The following is an 18,702-nucleotide window of genomic DNA, read 5'->3' on the forward strand; positions in this document are numbered from 1 at the left end:
GGTAAATTTAGCCTTGTATTCTGTGCAGTGTTACCCATGTACATACTCTGATGTACTTAAGGGTGCAGTCCCACAGCAGTATATGCTGATTGAAGTCCGGACTGCAGTTATCTGGCTGTTTCCAGCAGCGCTCTGGACATGCAGCTAGCATGGAAGCTTGTGTCAGTATTTGCTCAGCCCAACCAGGAAATTGTGTGGGGTTTTGAGGTTGGTTTGGTTTGGTTTGGGGTTTTTTTGTAGTTAGTTATTCAATCAGAACAGCTCTCTGAATTGTTTCATGTGAACCATGAGCACTAAGCAGGCCCAAAAGAGGTGATGGGAACACGCAGGGAGGAGGATAAAGGGAGAAAGGGTGATACCTCACCCAGTTCTGGCTTGGAGTATCTAGAGCTGAGAGAAAATTGCATCCTAAACAGATAATGATGCATAGCAGTAGATGGCTGATGGGGGTCCAGAGAGCAATCTCTCTGTTTGCTGGCCTTCATGGGAAAGGAGTAAGACTTTTCTTGTAGGCTCGGGGTGGTCCTATTCTGCTATGAGGGATTTGTTTCCCATTTCCTAGTTTCTTAGCACACACAGACACCTCAGCAAGAGTGAGTATAATGGAAAGAGGAGTTACTGCACAGAGGTTTTTGCAAGCCAAATTCATACACAGATACATTAGAACTATACTTCCAGTGTATATGTAATCTGTTTTACCTGAGGTTTTCTGGGATCCTTCCAGAAGTCTGAAATACAACAGAAAGTGTTCTCCCTTTCCAGGGGAAAGAATTTATCAGCACCGAGTTAAACAACGAGTCTGAGAAACGTTCATTTTGTGCAGAAGAAAGCTAATTAGGGTTGAGATGTGTTTGAGGCAACTCTTTTTACAGCTAAATACAGTAAACCTGGGCTAGGAGTCCATGTCATATCCTTGGTCAAGATGTGGTGTGGTCCTTGTACTCCATGTCTTGCTCTATTTCCCACCCATTTGACACTGCTAGCTTCATTATTGGTAAAAATCCTGTGGGATGGTTGGCTCTGCTGTACTTTTATGATCTTGGGGTACCCTCAAGATAAAGACATATCCTGGTGCACTCTTTGTGCCAAAACCTATGTGTATCAAAGAACTCCTCACACATTCTCAAAAATGTAGTAGTTCTTAAGAATTGCATCCTAATAAAAGAAGGTGAAAAGTATTTTCTTAATTTTGCTGAGAAACCAAGTATTCCAATCTGTCTTCAGGACTCTGAAGAGGGACACAGGTGTGGCAAAGAAAACTCTGTGAATGAATGGAATTTAACTTTGCTTCAAGTATGAGAAAACTCATTTTGAAAATCTGTGTCTTGGAACTGAAACTGGAACATGATACTTAGGTTGCGACACATCTTCAGAGAGAACAGCGTTAAGGATTTGCTGAAAGTGCTTTGTATTTTGGTATAGCACATCCATAATTCATTTAATTTAGTCAGGTTTCTGGAAGTGAGTCAGATGATGATTCAATTATTTTCAGCACAAACAGCCTCTGAAGTGTCATCGTTGGTATTGTCAACAGAAGTGTTCATAAACTGATGCCGCTATTTTCCCACATCTCTTGGAAATGATATGGCAGTTTGAAACTGTAACACCTTCAACCATGGCTATGACTGTAGCCCAGGTCTCTGACATACCATGAATCTATCGAAAGCCATTCCTGATGTCAGCATGCCTTTTAATTGAGGGGAAGGCTAAGAAGCACAGTCTGTAGATATGGATTTTAAGGATGTTATTGTATAAAGGCTTCTGAGAAAAACTTGAGTAATGGGAATGGTGGTAGCAGTGAAGGAAACTCAATTATTCATACTGTATTGTGACTTAAAAGAAATTCAGTCTTTCCAAAAGTAGAACATGCGGAGAGTGAAAAAAGAGGTAGAAAAAGGACCTTTGTGATATAATATGTCAAACTCACAGCTGGGAAGATTTGAAAGGATTGTGGGCTCCAAGTGAGTAAAATAGGAGACCTTCCAGAAAGTTCAAGTAGCCTGGAAGCCACCTTAAATGCTATTTAAACTCACTTGTAAAAGAAAGTAGGTTACTACAATGTGTGAATATGTTTTTTCCAATGTACTTTAACCTACATAGACATTTAAGCAAAATTCTCAAGACATTTTTACCAGTTATTGGATGTGTGGCTAGCAAAATTGCTCAGTCACACAGTTCTGAAATATCCAGTATATCTGCAAAGCATTTTGAAGGGATACAGTAGAGAGAAGTCTTGGGTTAATTCACTGTGGGGTTTCTTGTGAATGTTTCATGTGTTCTGACAATTTGGAGTATGTTTGTTTTGGTAGCAAGTGAATAAGAAAACAAAAACAGGCAAAAGCTTTCAAATACGTTTAGCCTCAGCTCTATGAAAGAAAAATGTGTGATGCCATGTAATGAGGAAGTGCCTAACTGAAAGCAGTTGGCGTATGGGAGAATGTCAGAGAGAGGTGCTGTATGTGCTTGTCATGGTCCTAACCTGCCAGCAGTACTGTTGTGGGCACTTGTCAAAGATAGATAGGGTTGGACTTTCAGTGGTGATGTACTTACGATTGCAGGTTACGTGAAGCTTCCAAGCTGTTTCATATGACCCAGTGTCCCAACGGAAGCTTTAAATGACGTTTTAACAAGTCTGATCACACTAGCCGTAAACCCAGATCTGCACATAGCCAAAAGCTGGTGTACTGTGTATCTCAAACAGTCACGAGATTCATTGGGTTAGTTCACAGGCCGGAGGTGAGACTAGGTCACTGAAGGTATCTTCAGCTCTGTAGCAGGATGGGAAATTTCTTCATCTGCAGCCATGTCCTAGGCAGTCCACCAGCACTGACCTCAGCAGTTGATCTTTTCTTCCATTTCAGGGACTCGGATTAACAGGCAGTTCCTACTGCCAGAGCATCCCTGCTGCTGGTCAGCTGAAGTTTTGGGATTTGAAGTGCTACCAAACGCTGTTCAGTTCAAAAGCTGCAGGTTGGCTGTTCCCCACTCGAATATTAACAGATTCATTAGTAAGGTCAAGAATGACTTGCAAACAAGTCACTGAACTCTTTGGTGCCTGAATTGCAACCCTCGCCTACTAATTAGTTGTAACAAACTATAGGAATAAACATGAGCTGTCTAATTTTAAGTATAAGAACGCCAACCCACTGGACAGTAAAAGGGGAGGATGGTGTCATATGCATGGTGAATAGCTGTGAGACAGAGCCACAGTATTGCTGGAAAAATCTTTGAGAGGATCCTCTCTGGAACACAGTATTACCTGGATTATGCATCCTCAGCAGATCTCTCAGCTCAAAGGTAAATAGGAAATGATAAGTTCCCACTGGCCTTGCCTTCTGCACCTGCAGCAGTTTCACATATTGAACCATGTGAATGCAGGACAGGTTGGCGTGGGCTGGTTTGTCAAATTTTGCATGTTCCCCTCAGTTTTGGTTGTGAATACAGACTTTTTTCCCCTGCCTTGTTGAATGCAATGCTGGAGCTTTCAGTTCAAACAGACCTACATGGTTATATGAAAACAACCAACTTTCACTCAGCTTCATGTCAAACCACTCATTTTGCAAGCCAGGCCTGCTAGGAATTTGTCTCTGTTTAAGGGGCATTTCTCAAAACTGTGGCTCCTGGGCTGACTCCTGGACAGCCAAGGATGGTAGATATATTCCAGCACCACATAATTTTACCACAGCTCTGTGTACAGGCTGAGTCATGACACTTTGGTATAGAAACCTTTTTAGAAGAGGGTTTAAAAATATACTTTTATGGTTTCTCTAATAAAAGGTTTCTAAAAGAAGGTGTATTACCTTTAGCAGCCAAAGGCAATCAAGTTGTGGTTTTTATTTAAAAAAAAATATTCTAAAATAGGATATAGCTTCAGTTAAACGTTCCTCCTCTTTCATGGCTAAAAATGCTGTGAAATACTGACCAGCTCTTTGCTTGATTGTGTGCTGGTTTATTTCAAATGAAGCATGTTGTTCAAATACTAATTCTGGATAAAAAATAGTTTTTCAGCTAGTCTATGATTGCAGGGAGAGTGAAATGTACAGAGAGCTGTGTGTGTTCTCCCCAAAAGCTTGGATTGATTATTTTGTGAGTGCACGTGTATTTTATATATAAACTAGAGAGATGGAGAGGTTGTGGGGGGCTATTTTCCTACTATTTTCAGGTTACCTGTAAGAAATTTTGTTATAAAAGTCAAGAATAGCCTATCATTTAATCAGTTATAAAAGGTTAATGTAACCCTATATAACATTCATCCTTGGTAAGAAAATGTTACTGTTTTTACTTAAAAAGATTGTGTTCATACCCGAGCAAAAAATGAGATGAAAATGTAATAAATACATTCCAAACTTTTTTTTCCCGCAAAGTATGAACAGAAGTATCTTGAACACTTTATAAACAATTAGCATATTTTAAAGGGGACAAAAAGATAATACACTGATTTTCTTAAATACGTGAGGCTTTAATTTTTCTTGTTTTACTTACTCCTCTCTCTGGAAGTATCATCTTCCTTGCTTCTGCTGAAGTATTTGTTTATAATGTTTTTCTCACACGTAGAAGGTTGTGTTTGTTAGATTGGTATAAAAAGTATCTAATTTTTTTCTCCAGATTGTTTGTTTACTGAAGCTATAAATGGGTTCCATAGGTTGCCAATAGTTATTAAGAGGAGAGATCTAACACCTCTCCGTTTTCTTCTACTGTGGCTTTTATCAAGTTTGTATTTTACTGGCTTTCCGCTCACCATGGAATATTCTAGGCGAGACAAAACATGGCTTTCAAACTCAAACTTTTTTCCCCCAGAATGCACCCAAAACCCCAAAGTAACAACCCACAAACCTTTTTTTATTCTCAGTTTTCTTGATGACTCTTTAAAATTTCTGGTAACTGAAACCACTTTTTGTTTAATCCCTTTACCCGTGGATTTAGAGCAGAGCCATATAACTAGGTCGTTCATGACGCACTCCTCCTTGGCGTCGGTAATCTAGTTTAACGGTAACACACGGGCATCTCTCGCTCTTTGTTGCTAATCAAACCCACACAGGTTGGTGTAATAGGCTTCTTAGCAGTTCAGGGGGTTGATGATAACATTTTATTGTCAGTGTGGTCATACTTGTGGTGATAGGAACAGCTAAGTAATCAGCTAAATGAGGCAACTCTTTATAAGTAGGCTACTAGAGTGTATGATTTCTCTTTGTGTCATAGAGCTACCTTTGCTTGGGAGCTGCTGTCTGTCTTTGGCTAAGAATGGCAGCAGGTCCCAAGCATTGGGACTAAGCACGAATGCAGGCTTTCTTAAATATGCAGTCTGTAATGTATGCGCCATCATCATCTACTCCGTATCCTAAAAGTAACATTTAGATTTGAGATTTCTAAGGAAAATTGATTGAACTTCTCAACATGCCTGTGAAAACCATCCCACTCTATGTCCTTCCAAGAAGGAAAACTGTGTGTGAGGGAATCGTATACCTCTGTTAAACTTTTGATAACAGAACATGTTTGGATACCACTCTTCTAAGAATATTCAAAGCTTTTATGTAGAAGGCAAGAGGGAAGGAAAATCTATACAGCAGGGCAGCTATGATATGAAGGGTCACTCTCATAAATTAATTGCTGTGCTTATTTACTTTTTAACTGCTTTTTTCCAGGTCCTCCCATTATTCTATGGGCAGTCGAGCTTTTTCCCATGACAGTATTTTTATACCTGATGGGAGAACAGAGAGTGAACAGGCCATCCAAGCAATGTCACAGGAGAACGTTTTAGGAAAAGTCAAAACTCTTCAGGTAAGAAATCATAAGTGGGAAAAATATTTAAAATGTGGTGGAAAATGGTCTCCAGAGTGTGCTAAATGTGGTGGAAGGTGGGTTGCTTTTTCAATATACTTGGGGCAGTTTCTCGGCCATGTGAGTTGTCTAGCCAAAAGCCATGTAAATAATTCAGATAACCTGACCTAGGTTTTGGTCTTGAAAGGGAAAGGTATGGCAGTGATGCTGCAAGCAAACCTGCAGAAATGTCTGTATCTTGTGGAACTCACTTGAATTGAACTCATGATTTTGGCGTGTCCTGATCTGTATGCCTGAGACCTACAGATGTGGTACTGAGTGAAAAAATGAGGGTGGTGTTGGTGGCAGGGAATGGCATACAGAGTGAGACTTCTTTGCAAAGCTGATTTAATTATCCTATGTATTGCATTTTTTTTCTCCTTCTTTTTCTCCCTGTCCTTTCAATGGTTCTCATGAAAGGTGGGCACGTTTATCTCTCCAAAGCAAACAGCACATAAGTAACTACATAAACAACACATTTGGGTATTTGCTTCTAAAGAGCTTTACATGACCTGCTTTTCTTTCTTTTCCAGAACTCTGTCCTACTAGTGCTCTAATTTTTTGTTTTACTTCTCGTACATCTGTAAGATTCCCAGCTCTATGCCTTTTTAGACCTTGAAGAAGCTGTCCTTCAGAAGCACATTTCAGTTTATTGCTCAGGATGCTGACAAGTCCTGTCAGAATGCTCATAAATTTCTAATGCTGTGCAAATGCCATTACCCTGTAGCTGACTAGTAAAATACCACTGGTTTCTTTTACCTCCAAAGTCTAGCCACTATCCATCTTTTCTGGTGAGTAAGAGATCACGCACAGTAGACAGATCCGACCTTCAGGATGAAATTGTTCGTTCTTCCTGCTCAGTGCTGCCAGCAGACAAAGCACCTGAACAGCGTTGGCTGTGCTGACTGCGGGTGAATTTTGAAGTAGAAACCACACTAGGACAGCTCCAATTTCTCTGTGCTGGTTTTTCAACTTAAATTTCCCTGGGTCAGGTAGATTCAATGCATGCTACTTTCCAGGCTATAAACCATTATATTTTAAATGACTGCTGACTCTGGGCAAAGTCGCAAGGTAGTGGGACCTGTCTTGCAGAATGCTTGAATGTCCTTTGGATAAAAAGCCCACTGACTTCTGCAGGGAACTATGCCCTCCCTATCTGTTGGATCTGTTGTCTTGGCTTCAGTACGCTAGCTTTTCTCAGAATAACTTTTCACTTTGTAGGAGTGGCTTCCATTTCTAAACTCACCTTAAAATTCCCAATGGAAATTATTGCCTTCACTAAACTCAGAGACATGATAAAAAGTACAGTTACTGCAGTTGCTAATGACCATCTTCACTAAGCAAATAGTAACTCAGGAAAATTAAAGCAAAAATAGTCACCCCTGAAAGTGAAATAAATAGCCAGTGATAACGCTCTTGCTTGTGTGGTTACCTTTTTTTTTCTTTTTTTTTTTTTTTTTTTAAATTGAAGGACAGTAGTTCATTTTTATCATTTTAATATAGCTGCAACCCAGCCTATAACAACATCCCTAATTCATTTCTTCCCACTCTACTGAAGATGGTGGTATCCAGAGCAACTCATTCAATCAGAAAGGAAATGCATAATAGATTGTAAATGACACTTTTAACTATTTATATGTTTACACAGAAGTTATATATTAATCTAAATGTTCATGAATTTTTTTCATATCCCCATGGAAAGGCTCCTTATAACAAGCCCAGGGGCCACCTCTTGAATCTGCAAAACCTGCTGCCCAGCACATAACTGTCCCCGTTTCCCTAGCCGTGCCCGAAACTGTTCCCTGAGGTTTAGGACATGGTCATGCCAAAATCCCATTGCACATTTTTAGGCTGACCTTAGAGTTGAGTCCCAGGTCTGACCAGTTATTTGGACTATCATTCCTGTGTGAAGGTTTTATGCACTCCATACCCCATCCTTTTTTTCTTCTCTAGTATTTTAAAAGCAGACTGTGTTTGCTGTGTGATTTTTGTAGTCACAGAAAACACTGATACTCGGTCTCCAGTTATCAGAAGCTTGTATCTACTTGAAAGTCCCTTTCTGCAAGCTTGCTCCAACTGGAAATGTCTGTATTTCTTCAAGTGGTGGAACAAGAGGAGACAATCATCTCCTCTGAAGAGCGCTCCACCCCTTAAAACCAATTCTGTGGCCAACTCCTGGTCCCAAGTCATTGCTATGCCACCAACATTACTGTGGTTTTGCCCAGGCTTGTATGTCACAGTGGAAGCACGGCATTTCCAGTTTCCAATTGCCTGGCAAGATGCTCCTCAGTAAAGAAATGTTGCCAGGATTCAGTGCCCTGTGCTCACTCTGAACTCGCTGTATTCCAAATGGAGATCAAAAGCTCTGCAGATTGTAACCTTTTCTAGGATTTTTTTGGGGGTGGTACAGTGAAGATTCCTGGAAAACTTAAATCTTTTTTGGAAGAGGCACCATGCTTACAAGCCCAACTGATAGCATGGTGAAAAGGGTTTTGAAATCAGAATAGAAATGCAAGCCATTTAATACTGATGGTGCTGGATCTCATTCTGCTGACCCCCAGAGTATTTCCCCCTTCTTGCCTTGCGTTTCTGCTGACTTTGGAGTGTTGATGAACCCACAAAAAATGTTGTGTAATGGTGCAAAACTCTGTAGCAGTCTGGGCAGCTGGCCAGCGTATGCACTAGTTCAGCTTCTTATTGTAGGATTTCTCTCTGATTATGTGTGCAAGGTATATTAGTTCATAGAATCATTTAGGTTGGAAAAGACCTTCAAGATCATCGAGTCCAACCATTAACCATGCCCACTAAACCATGACCTGAAGTACCCTGTCCACTCGCTTTTTGAATATCTCCAGGGGTGGTTACTCAACCACTTCCCTGGGCAGCCCATTCCAATGTTTGACAACCCTCTCAGTAAAAAAATTTTTCCTAATATCTAACCTAAATCTCCCTTGCCTCAACTTGAGGCCATTTCCTCTTGTCCTATCTCCAGCCACCTGACAGAAGAGACCAGCACCCACCTCACTACAACCTTTCTGGAATAGCTCTCATTTCTTTTTATTGATTTTCAGATTGGCAGCATTCATCTTACAGGCTTTCTGTAAATGCATTTGGTCGTGTTCAAAGGTTTTAGTGTGTGCTAGAAGTCGGGCTGATAAAAGCCTGACATCTTGTTAACCTCCAAGAGCCTTTGTGTATCCTTAAGTTATTTTGTGTTGGCTTAAGCCACCTGCTGTTGTAAAAGCAGTCTTTTCCTTGTCCTTTGGATCTGCTGAGATTTATCATGACCTAGTTTTTAAGATCCAGTGTAGAAAGCCAGCCTGAACCTGCTCCCACAAAGAGGTGGTACCCAGGCACTGGTACTCTTGATGCTGAACTCATTTAGTTTCTTGGGATCTGGTGCTTTACTTCTCATATAGGACTGTGAATGACACAAAAGGGATGTTTAAAATCTAAATTTAGCAGTGTGTCAGAACAAATGTAAAAGAAACTCTAGGAGCTTGCTTTTACATCCTTCCCTTTCAAAGGTTAGTGGGTTTTTTTTGTCTTGCATCAGAGTGCATTAGATCCATTTCCTTGCATTTTAGCACCGTGACTCTTCTTCCTACTACTTATATTTGCCAGAAATGGTCAGCAAATGAACAGAAGATGTTTTTTGTTTCAGACCCACAAAAACTGTAGCAAGTAAAATGGAAACTTGTTTTGAGAATTAGTATATTGATGCGTCTAAGCCATTATCCCCTTTTTGCTTGTGACAGTACCGTGATGTGGCACTGCTGCTGCCTCTGGAGGCAAAAGGACAGCTTGTTCTCCACCTCTTGCCTGCGCTGAAAGTATCTTGCATCATCTGGCATCCATAAGGCTGTGGCAGTCAGCTGCAAGAAATATTAAATACTATGGCATATGGCTTACTGCATTTAGGAACTACTGGGCTACATCTTTTCTGTTTTATGCGGCCACGTGGTTTAAAACAAACAAACCCTCTGCTCTGTAAATTTGTAAAACATCCGTTTATTACACAGATATTAATTATGATAAAACGTGTCTTGGGAATCTAGACTTCTTGGTAAAACTCTAAAGGACCAATTTTAAATTCACATTTCCCTGGCTTTGTAATGATGAATGTCCCCAATGATTTTCTTCCTTTCAGACCTAATGACTGTTCAGTTTTGGATCCCATTTCTTTTAGTCATTAACGTATCTTAGCTAATGATCAAACTGGTGCTTCCCCTACTGTGCGTGGCACATCTGTATTCTTCCAGCCATTCCCATTTTTGTTTCTGTTTGATATTGCCCAGATCTCAACAAGGCTACAAAGTTGTTTGCTAAACCTCTAAGATATTATCTTTTAACCTGATGCTCTGCATTTTATAGAATTGGGAGTGAATTTTCACTGCACGACTGCCCAGCTTTGTATTTCTTACAATTAATTTCTTTGTTGCCAATATTTTCTAGTGCCGCTGCAGCCTAATTGTTTTCTTCATATTTGACAATTGTTTTCATTTTATAAACTAAATTTATCATTCTTAGTCATTCTAGCATTTCTGGGGCAGACCCCCTTTTTCCTGTAATCATATTAAGCCCTGGAAATGAGATTGCATTTTCCTTACTCACATCAGCTTTGCTTTTGGTACTCTGCAAGGAGAGACTCAGGTGACAAACCCATAGATCCTGTAAGTATCTTCAAGTTTCTCCAGAAAGTCTTGCTCTTAACACGTGAGCATCTGTAAGTGGTCCATTACCACTGTATACCAAAATCTTTATTTTGCATCTGGATTTTCTGCAAATACGTATCTCTAGAGATCCGTATACAGTTTGCTTCTTCACCATTCTTCTATTTTGGACTCTCCCAAAATCTTTCTTGAGGTGTAATGCCCCAAAGCACATGCTGCTCCAGCAATGGAGAGTGAAATAGTTCCCTCCCTGCATCTTATATCCAAACCACCTGTGGTAATACTTCTTATTTTCCTCCTTTTCAGTAGGTTTACATGTTAATTTTACATCTAGTTTACTTTGTAAAGCCTCCAGCTATACCAGTATAACTTCTCACACAATGCTTTCCAGGTTATTCTCTCTCTTTGATTAAAAAAAAATAATAATAATTTGCTTATGTGAGGTGTTTTGCTTGTTTAGATATGCTGCAGATTTTCCTGTTTGGATAAAGAAGTGTACTCACTTCCACAGAAAGAACAATTAGGTAAACTGTCTTTTCGGCCTAGAAAAGAAATTATAAGAGAGACAATATGATAGAGATGCATGAAATCATGAGTGGAATTGAGAAAATGAATATAGGAGAGTTATTCAGTCTTTCATGGGATGAGAACACATGAGCATCAGTTGAAACTAGTAACACTTTCAAACCAAAACAAAAACAAATATTTCTTTATGCATAGTTGGACTGTAGAACTTATTGTCATACAGCACTGTTATTCTTGGAATATTTATAAAAGTTCAAAAAGCAATGAAACAATTTCATAAAAGAAAAGTTCCCAACTGACTATTGACTCCAAAAGTCCTCAGATGCCACAAATCATTGGAGCATTTACAGGGAAAATCTCAGTACGGGCTCACCCTGTTCTTATATATTCCCAAGGCATTTGATTTTTGGGTCACTCTGAGAAACTGTACAGGACAATGTAGAATTTCAACAGTATAGCTCTTCTTAGGACAAATATTATTAAGTCATTATTTCACAATTACATATAACTAGAAAACATAATTTCATTTATTTATATATCTGGGTATTCCAAACAGACATGAAAAATAAGTATTTGAGTTGAAGGCAAAATATGACCAGCATTTCTTGTAAAACTTGTTTGAATGGAATCAGCTGAAATAGTACACTCTGTTTTAATGATTTTTAACTGAACAGACTAAGAAGCTCAGTGGATCCAGTTTTGGATTCACTCCAGGCACAGAGCCATAAGAATGACATGGTTTCAGGGGGCTGAATCCAACATGCATGCAAGCAGGCATGTACACAGAAGAGGAGCCAAATTGGAGTGAAAGAGGAGATGTACTGCCCAGTCTGGGCTCTCTGCCGGTTAATATGGAAAGTTTGTGCTGTGGCATTTCCTATGCAAACACAAAGAGTGCTTTGAAAGTCTAAGCTTTTTAATTTGCTGCAGGTGCCAACCAATGCAGACCAATTTAACTTAGGAGTTTTATTGCTGAAGTTATTAATGGTAAGCTGGTGTAAAGATGTCCGTTAAATAATATCATATTTTAGCAAATTATTTTGCATTAGATAAAAGTGGGTCTGTGTCATGGTCCAGTTACTGAGGAAGATTTTAAAAATTGGATGAGTGCAGGCTTTTAATTTCTCTTCTAAATTCCCAGTATTTCTTTGCCTTTATTAAGATGTGCAGCCCTGCCCCTCACCTCACACTGAATGGCACTGCACTGATAGACACCTGGGTTGGGTGTGAATAGACAAACTCTCATGCACCTCTTGAATCTCATAGAAAAAAAAAATTCAGGGATGAGGTAAACCTGATGTGGAGCACAACTTGATGATCCCATTCTGAAGCTCCCCTGTGTTGGTGGTGCCTCCAGCCACTGTTTCATGGTCATTGTCATATGTGGTAGCCATGCTGTTTTGGTGCTGAGAATGGTTTGCAAGTGGAAATACCTGTCCACTGGCTCCAAATTGAGGGACTGGGAAAGCCCATTGGCATTGATAACACTGGAAGTGGAAGGTGCAGGCAGGAGACATTAATCTCTTTCCTTCTCCTTCTAGCTGACAGCTAGATTTCAGAGCGGGATGGTGATTTCTGGCTGCTAAATTACAAGTCGTCTTGCACAAACCAAAGGAGACCAGGGTCATTTAACTGAGACCGATACGCATCTATAGGGATTTCCAAAAGGGTATTTAAACACATGACTGTGCAATGGTAGAGGAATAAAATGGCATGCCTGCAACTTCTAATGACCGGTGTTGCAAATAATCCTCCTTAGGCAACCATCATCCACATGCTGTCAGCACAGGGAATTCGCAAGTACAGAGGATTTATAGTTTTGTGTTCAGAAATACATGTCTAACTGAAAAAGATGCTCCTTTTCAAGGAATATGGCCTTTTCTCAATGGCCTTGCAGCTTAAATTGATGTCTCTCTCCATTTCTGGGTTGGACTATCTGTGTACGTTCTTCCAAGTAAAAGTTGTGGGTTTTTTCTTTTCTTTCAGGGATGATGCATTTTTAGGGTTTTTATGATTGGCCAGGTAGAGAATGTATCTGTATGAATATTTCTGAGAGAAGATAATTGCGTTGTAGTTACAGTATAAGCACATTTTGAAAAAGGACAGGAGCAGGTTTAACATTGCTCTTTGAAAGCAATAAGAATAAATTTGGTCAGTGGTAACAAGCTGTTTGAGATTTTGACATTTGATATTCAGCATCAGCTTTGGAGATTAGAATGCACTGAAAGAAATTGGCCAGTGGAGAACTATTAGTGGAGGCTTTTTTTTAAGCAAAATTTATTTTCAAAAAGCCAATAAATAGATAATACAGAGAAGAGCCTTCTGTCCTGGAAGGAATGTGAGGACTACTAGAGCTTCTTCTTCAATCTTCAAACTAATTTATGCAAGTCTGAGCAAATAAACTGTTAAAACTTTGAAGTAATTAAACCCAACAAACCTGTGTACAGTCCATAAATATTGAGGGTAGTCTATTTCCTGGAAATATCAGGAAAATAACTTTTTAAACTTTTATATACAGAAATATACATTTTTACAGCACAGCCCTCAAGCATCCTTGATGACAATTAAAAAGGCCATTCTTTTTCAAGCACATATCATTGTCCACAATAGCTCCATCACCACACAACTCCCACTGTGCACTGCACACACACTAGAATCAAGAACTTGATCAGAAGATCAAGAGAATAACACACCATCCTTTCCTCCAAAACACATTGCAAGCAATATGTATGTGCATGCATGTTCTCACCATGGAAAAGATGTACAAGTTCTTGGTTTCTTGGGTAGTTTGCTCAGGTAATGCTGATGGTTCCAGCCTGGGAGAACTATTTGTCTAGGAATATGACTTCAGGAAGAAGAAGGGAGCAGCCTCAACTTAGAAAACATGTTATCAAGTTAGGAAGCTGTTCTGAAATTATTTTCTACTAGTATCAGAGGACCTTCAGGAATAGAGCAGAATTACAGCCTTCACACTATCTAATACAGACCCATTTGCTCTCTCCAGCTCCCATTTACGCAATGGAAACGAAAGATTTCAAGTCAGAGTTGCACTGCTGACATGAAAGCCTGGGAAGACTTGGTGAAATCCTTGCCTTTAGACTGTGGGTGCACTGCCAGTAATCTAGATGGGAATAAAACTGTGCCATTCAGAACTGCCCACTATGCCAAAATGATGTACTTAGATGAATTGCATTACTTTCTGCCAAAATCCAAGTGGGCGTAAACAGTGCGTACCAAAATGAGGAGACTGAGAAAAACTATTCTAATTTAATAACCTGATTATAAGGAGTCTGTGGACGTACCTTTTGTCTTAATAGTTCAATACAGACATCTAGTAATGTTTTGGGGTAATATGGATAAACTTCATATGAGTCTAGTCCGCGCGGCAACGGTGGTGAGTGAGACTGATCTGACCTGAATCATTTTAGAAATCCATCCATACTAAAGCATATCTTCCCTTGCCAACTGCTCACCTAAGCCATGCTACTGATTCTGTGCTATGAGGGAAAAAAAAAAGTCTTTGTTTTGCATGCTATCTACTCCAATTTTCTGCAGTTCTCAGTGGCAAACTCATGTCAGGTACATACATGGACCCCTCGCATTTCCACTGAATAGAAGCTGCACAGTAAATCGAGTATTGCTGAGCTGTAGATGTTCATAGTAATACAAGACAGAAATGGGAGATGTCCTTTGGAGAATTTTCTGTGCTTGAAAGAGAGTAAAGGAGGAAAGTAACTCCACGGTCCTTTCCTTCCTAACTGAGAATGATTCCCTGAAATATTTCAGGAAGGAAATCTATCAATAAATGTTCCTTCCTCCATTTGCTCCTTTTAGAGAATTTCTTCTAACTCTTTTGCAAAAAGTTCACTTTCAAAGACTGTATGGTATGTGTCTCTGCAGTAGTCAGGGCTGTAATTTCTCTAATTCACCCTACCAGATTATACGCTACTTATTTTACTCTTCTTATGCTTAATATAATTCAAGAGTACTTTCTTGTAATCCTTGAGAGAAAACTACTTCAACAAGGAAAATAAATGGTGGGAAAGCTCTTTTATCCATTCATTTACTGCACATCCCCTGCATAAACTTCTTTGTGCAAAAGCAGTGATGTGGTAGAGCATGGGAGCATGAGCAGACATGAGTTTGTGTATTGTTACTATGAGATCAAGCATCTAAAAGAAGCTGGGTTTCTCCTCCTTGGAGAATTTGCCTCCTCTAAGGCAGGGTTATGCCAAACCCTTAACATTTAAAACTTGTCACTAAACATTACAATAAGGATATCTTTAAGAACTACAGATGCATGAGATGCAGGGTTTGGGGGCTGGAGAAGAAAAAGGTTGCCTTTTGGGGCAGTTTTAGTTTCTCAGTGTACACTTGGCTCATAATCTTATTTCTTTGCAATAGTAAGGCTTCATAATTAGTTTTTATAAACAAAGTCTTAACCTAGGACATAGATTAAAAAAAGAGAAGGAATGTTTCAAAATTCACAGTAAGTTTGCAAAACTTGGCAACATTGACAAGAACTCAAGTTGATCATCCAAAATCAGAAATCATGCTGTAAATTCCTGACCTTGGTCACTTTGTGGGGAGAAAGAAGAGGGGGTGCCCATCATGTTGCATCAATGTGAGCCTCAAGTTGATTTTTTTTGTCCAGAGTCAGAAGTTGCCTTGAATGATTCTGTGCAGCTTTCAGGTAGAGAAGGGGCACGTGCTAGACTTGGCTTGTTTTGCTGATAATATAAATACCTTTTTTTTTTTTTTTTTTTTTGTATTTTCTTTCCTTGTTTTTCAGCAACAGTTGGCCAAGAATATAAAATTTGGGCAGCCTCCACAAATGACAATTTCTGTGAGGATGATGGGGGAGGCAAACACTAGTATAGAAGAGGATGTGTTGCTCGGTAGCCCCATGGAGATTGAGACTCAGCAGGACACTGTGATCTCAGACAGTGGTAATAAAGTAAGCACTTTAAATTGACATATTCCTGGCATTTATAGCAGTACTAAAACAGTAAAGTCCACTGGGGCATAGCAGATGTCTCCAGTGAGGCGTAGCTGAGCTCAGCGGGCTGTTTTGTGTGGGTGGGATCTCTCAGCTTGTGTTTCTTGGACTGGTGAGAAGCGTGTGCTCTTGGCATCCTGAGCCAGGTCCCACAGAATTACTGGTTTGAACATTTGCTCTGAACTTCCATCAGTGCAGACATCACTCGGCAGTATAGCTAGAAGATAGGGAATATTTCTGAGACAGAAAACGTCTTGAAATATGGACTTCCCAGCATGGAAGTTTGTACATGGCATCAAATGGTAAAAAGGAAAATAATTCCAAAACGAGAGGGGTCTGGAGCTTAAATCTGTAAAATCCTGGGTCTTGGGGTAAATATCCATGTTTCTCATGGATGGGAACCGAAGGCAAAGAAGGGGGAGAAACATTTTGAGAATTCTCCCTAAATCCAGTTCTCCAGTATAATTCAAATTATCCATGAAGATTTTGATACCAGGAACTGTGGGCATTCAAGCGTCCAGAAAGGTCTCGTTCAGACAGTGAAGAAACACAGTGAGCGACGGAAGCTCTCTGGAAATCCTCTAAGGCGAGACTGGTTCTGTGTGTCACTGTAATGGCTGCAGGGACCGTGGGGGACAGAGGGACATCCTTCCCTGCCCAGGGGAGGCTGACTTTGTGCCTGTGAACCATTGGGGAAGGCAAGCAGCAACCCACCATGCACATGCAGCCCTTAAGATCGTGGAGGGACACTGAGCCTCCGCTCACGTGAAAGGCAAAGGCAGTTAAGTGTCCTCTGCAGCTTATGCCTATATTCAGCCAAACACACAGAAGGGAGATTTATGGCTGAGGTGGCCCAAAGTCTTTATCAGTCTTCAAGGGTCTCCTCTGTGACCACTTCGTTTGTGGCTGTGGTCGGATCTGTCAGGGAGCCAGGCGTTTCGGTAGGACCCGCACACTCACGCCTCTTCCTCTGCAGGCTGGGAGGATAAAAATGAAGCCAAAGTAAGGTATATTTTTTTACGCTTCACAAACACTCCCTTCTGAAGCAATCAGTTAAGGTGAATCAAGAGCATCCTGCGTGCCTCAGGGCACAAAGACTGCACTGGCGCGGTGGCCAGGTTTTGGCTCTGTACCCTGGTACTAGGCGAGACTCTGTGTTTGAGACCAACACAGATTCTCTGCAGAAAGCCTTCTTGCTCTGTCCTGCAGGAGACCTGAGTGTCACCTAGAGACCTCCAGCTCAAAGGGGAAAATAATTCCAGCACTAAAACACCACTAAAGTATCTTTGTGTAATAAGAAGGGAGAGATTCAGTCTTCACCACCTACTCTTTTAAATATTATGTTTTGTAAACCAGATGAATGCCCCTTTGCATAAATCTTTTTCCAAATACTGGAGGAACAAACATCCCTACTCAGAGGAGATTGTAGACACAAACAAACCAATGCTACATGCATAGGGTCAGCCAGAACACTTGGTACTTTCCTTTTCTCTTTCTGCGCGCTACTCGTTACCGGCTTTATCAGAGATTTCTGGTGCACGGCAGCTTGCCTTGTTTCTGCTCCTGTCTCTGCTGGTGGCCTTGTAACTCCTCTGCATGTTTATCTGCATGGGTCCTGGGGTGATGGGGTGGCTTCTGTCAGGAGCTGGTGGCCAGGACCACATAGCGCTGCTCTACTTCAAACAGGTTTCCTGTGTTGCTTTGTGACTTCTGATTTTCCTGACTAACTTGGATTGATGGCAGGAGTTCTGGGTTTCATTTAACCTATATTTGTAAAGCTGATTTTTTAGGCTTTATACTACCAATTGCGTGCACCTCGTGCACTTGTGATCCCAACATTCATTAGCTTACGAAGTAATACTGTGATATAATGCTTAAAACCAGAGTTTCTGGGTGTCACGAATGCTACTTCAACCCCTGTGCCTTCAAAATCCCTTCCCGTGAGATGGCTTGGAGAGGAACAGTAGCTAAGGAGTCCTAGTGACTGATAGGCTTTGATTGCTTGGGGGGGGGGCTGGTTTGCTTTATAGGAAGTGGAGTCATCAACAACCTGGAGTTGAAACTCCTTGCAGCAGACGTAATGCCTGATCAGGTTCCTATATTTTTTTCCTTAGGTGTAGGTCAGGAGAAAATAGTTATTAAGAGCTGATTGAAATCCTACAAAGGTGTGCTCTTTCTTTGGATTTGGAATCTGGTTATCTTGTTAAGGAAGTGTGAGTGTTCTGCCTTTTGTAGTGTCTTGTAGCAACAACTGCTTCTGTATAGACAGCAGTAATTCAAGGAGCAGCAAAGAGAAACTCATAGCATTTAGGAACAAGAATTGTTTATCCTTCAATCCTGCAGTGACACGAGATGGGGTAAAAATCTTCCCTAACATGCATGATTTCACAAGTCCTTTGAACCATATTTATTAGGTCCTTTACTTTTTAATATCTAGCTGTGGTAATCTTCTTGTTTTCTAGTCCGCTGACACTCCAGATTTGTTGAGAACAATGAATTTGCCTGGAACAGGACATGAAGTGGAAGAAAAGGTAAAAAAACTTAGACTTGGTTTGCACTGAGTTACTTTCTAATATTAGTTATTAGAAGCCTAACGGTCAGTTTTTGCTTTAACACATACTTCCTTGTTTCATTCACCACCCACGATTTTGTGAACATTGCACAGTTTTGGGGCTAGTAAATAAGCAA

General features: G+C 40.3%; 1 protein-coding gene across 4 annotated transcripts in view; it reads left to right on the forward strand.

Annotated features, from left to right (window-relative positions):
- The window catches only part of CRACD (capping protein inhibiting regulator of actin dynamics), a 139,066-nt gene that overhangs the window by 105,360 nt on the left and 15,004 nt on the right, over positions 1-18,702 (forward strand). For 3 of the 4 annotated variants that reach the window (XM_075026308.1, XM_075026317.1, XM_075026293.1), the window contains 3 exons: positions 5,643-5,778; positions 15,808-15,972; positions 18,477-18,545. In XM_075026308.1, the coding sequence (XP_074882409.1) occupies positions 5,659-5,778; positions 15,808-15,972; positions 18,477-18,545 (354 nt within the window). In that variant the 5' untranslated portion in view covers positions 5,643-5,658. The remainder of the gene's footprint in view (positions 1-5,642; positions 5,779-15,807; positions 15,973-18,476; positions 18,546-18,702) is intronic. The other variant, XM_075026302.1, reaches the window with a different exon arrangement.

This window comes from Buteo buteo, chromosome 1 (assembly GCF_964188355.1).
Source record: "Buteo buteo chromosome 1, bButBut1.hap1.1, whole genome shotgun sequence".
Taxonomy (NCBI): Eukaryota; Metazoa; Chordata; class Aves; order Accipitriformes; family Accipitridae; genus Buteo; species Buteo buteo.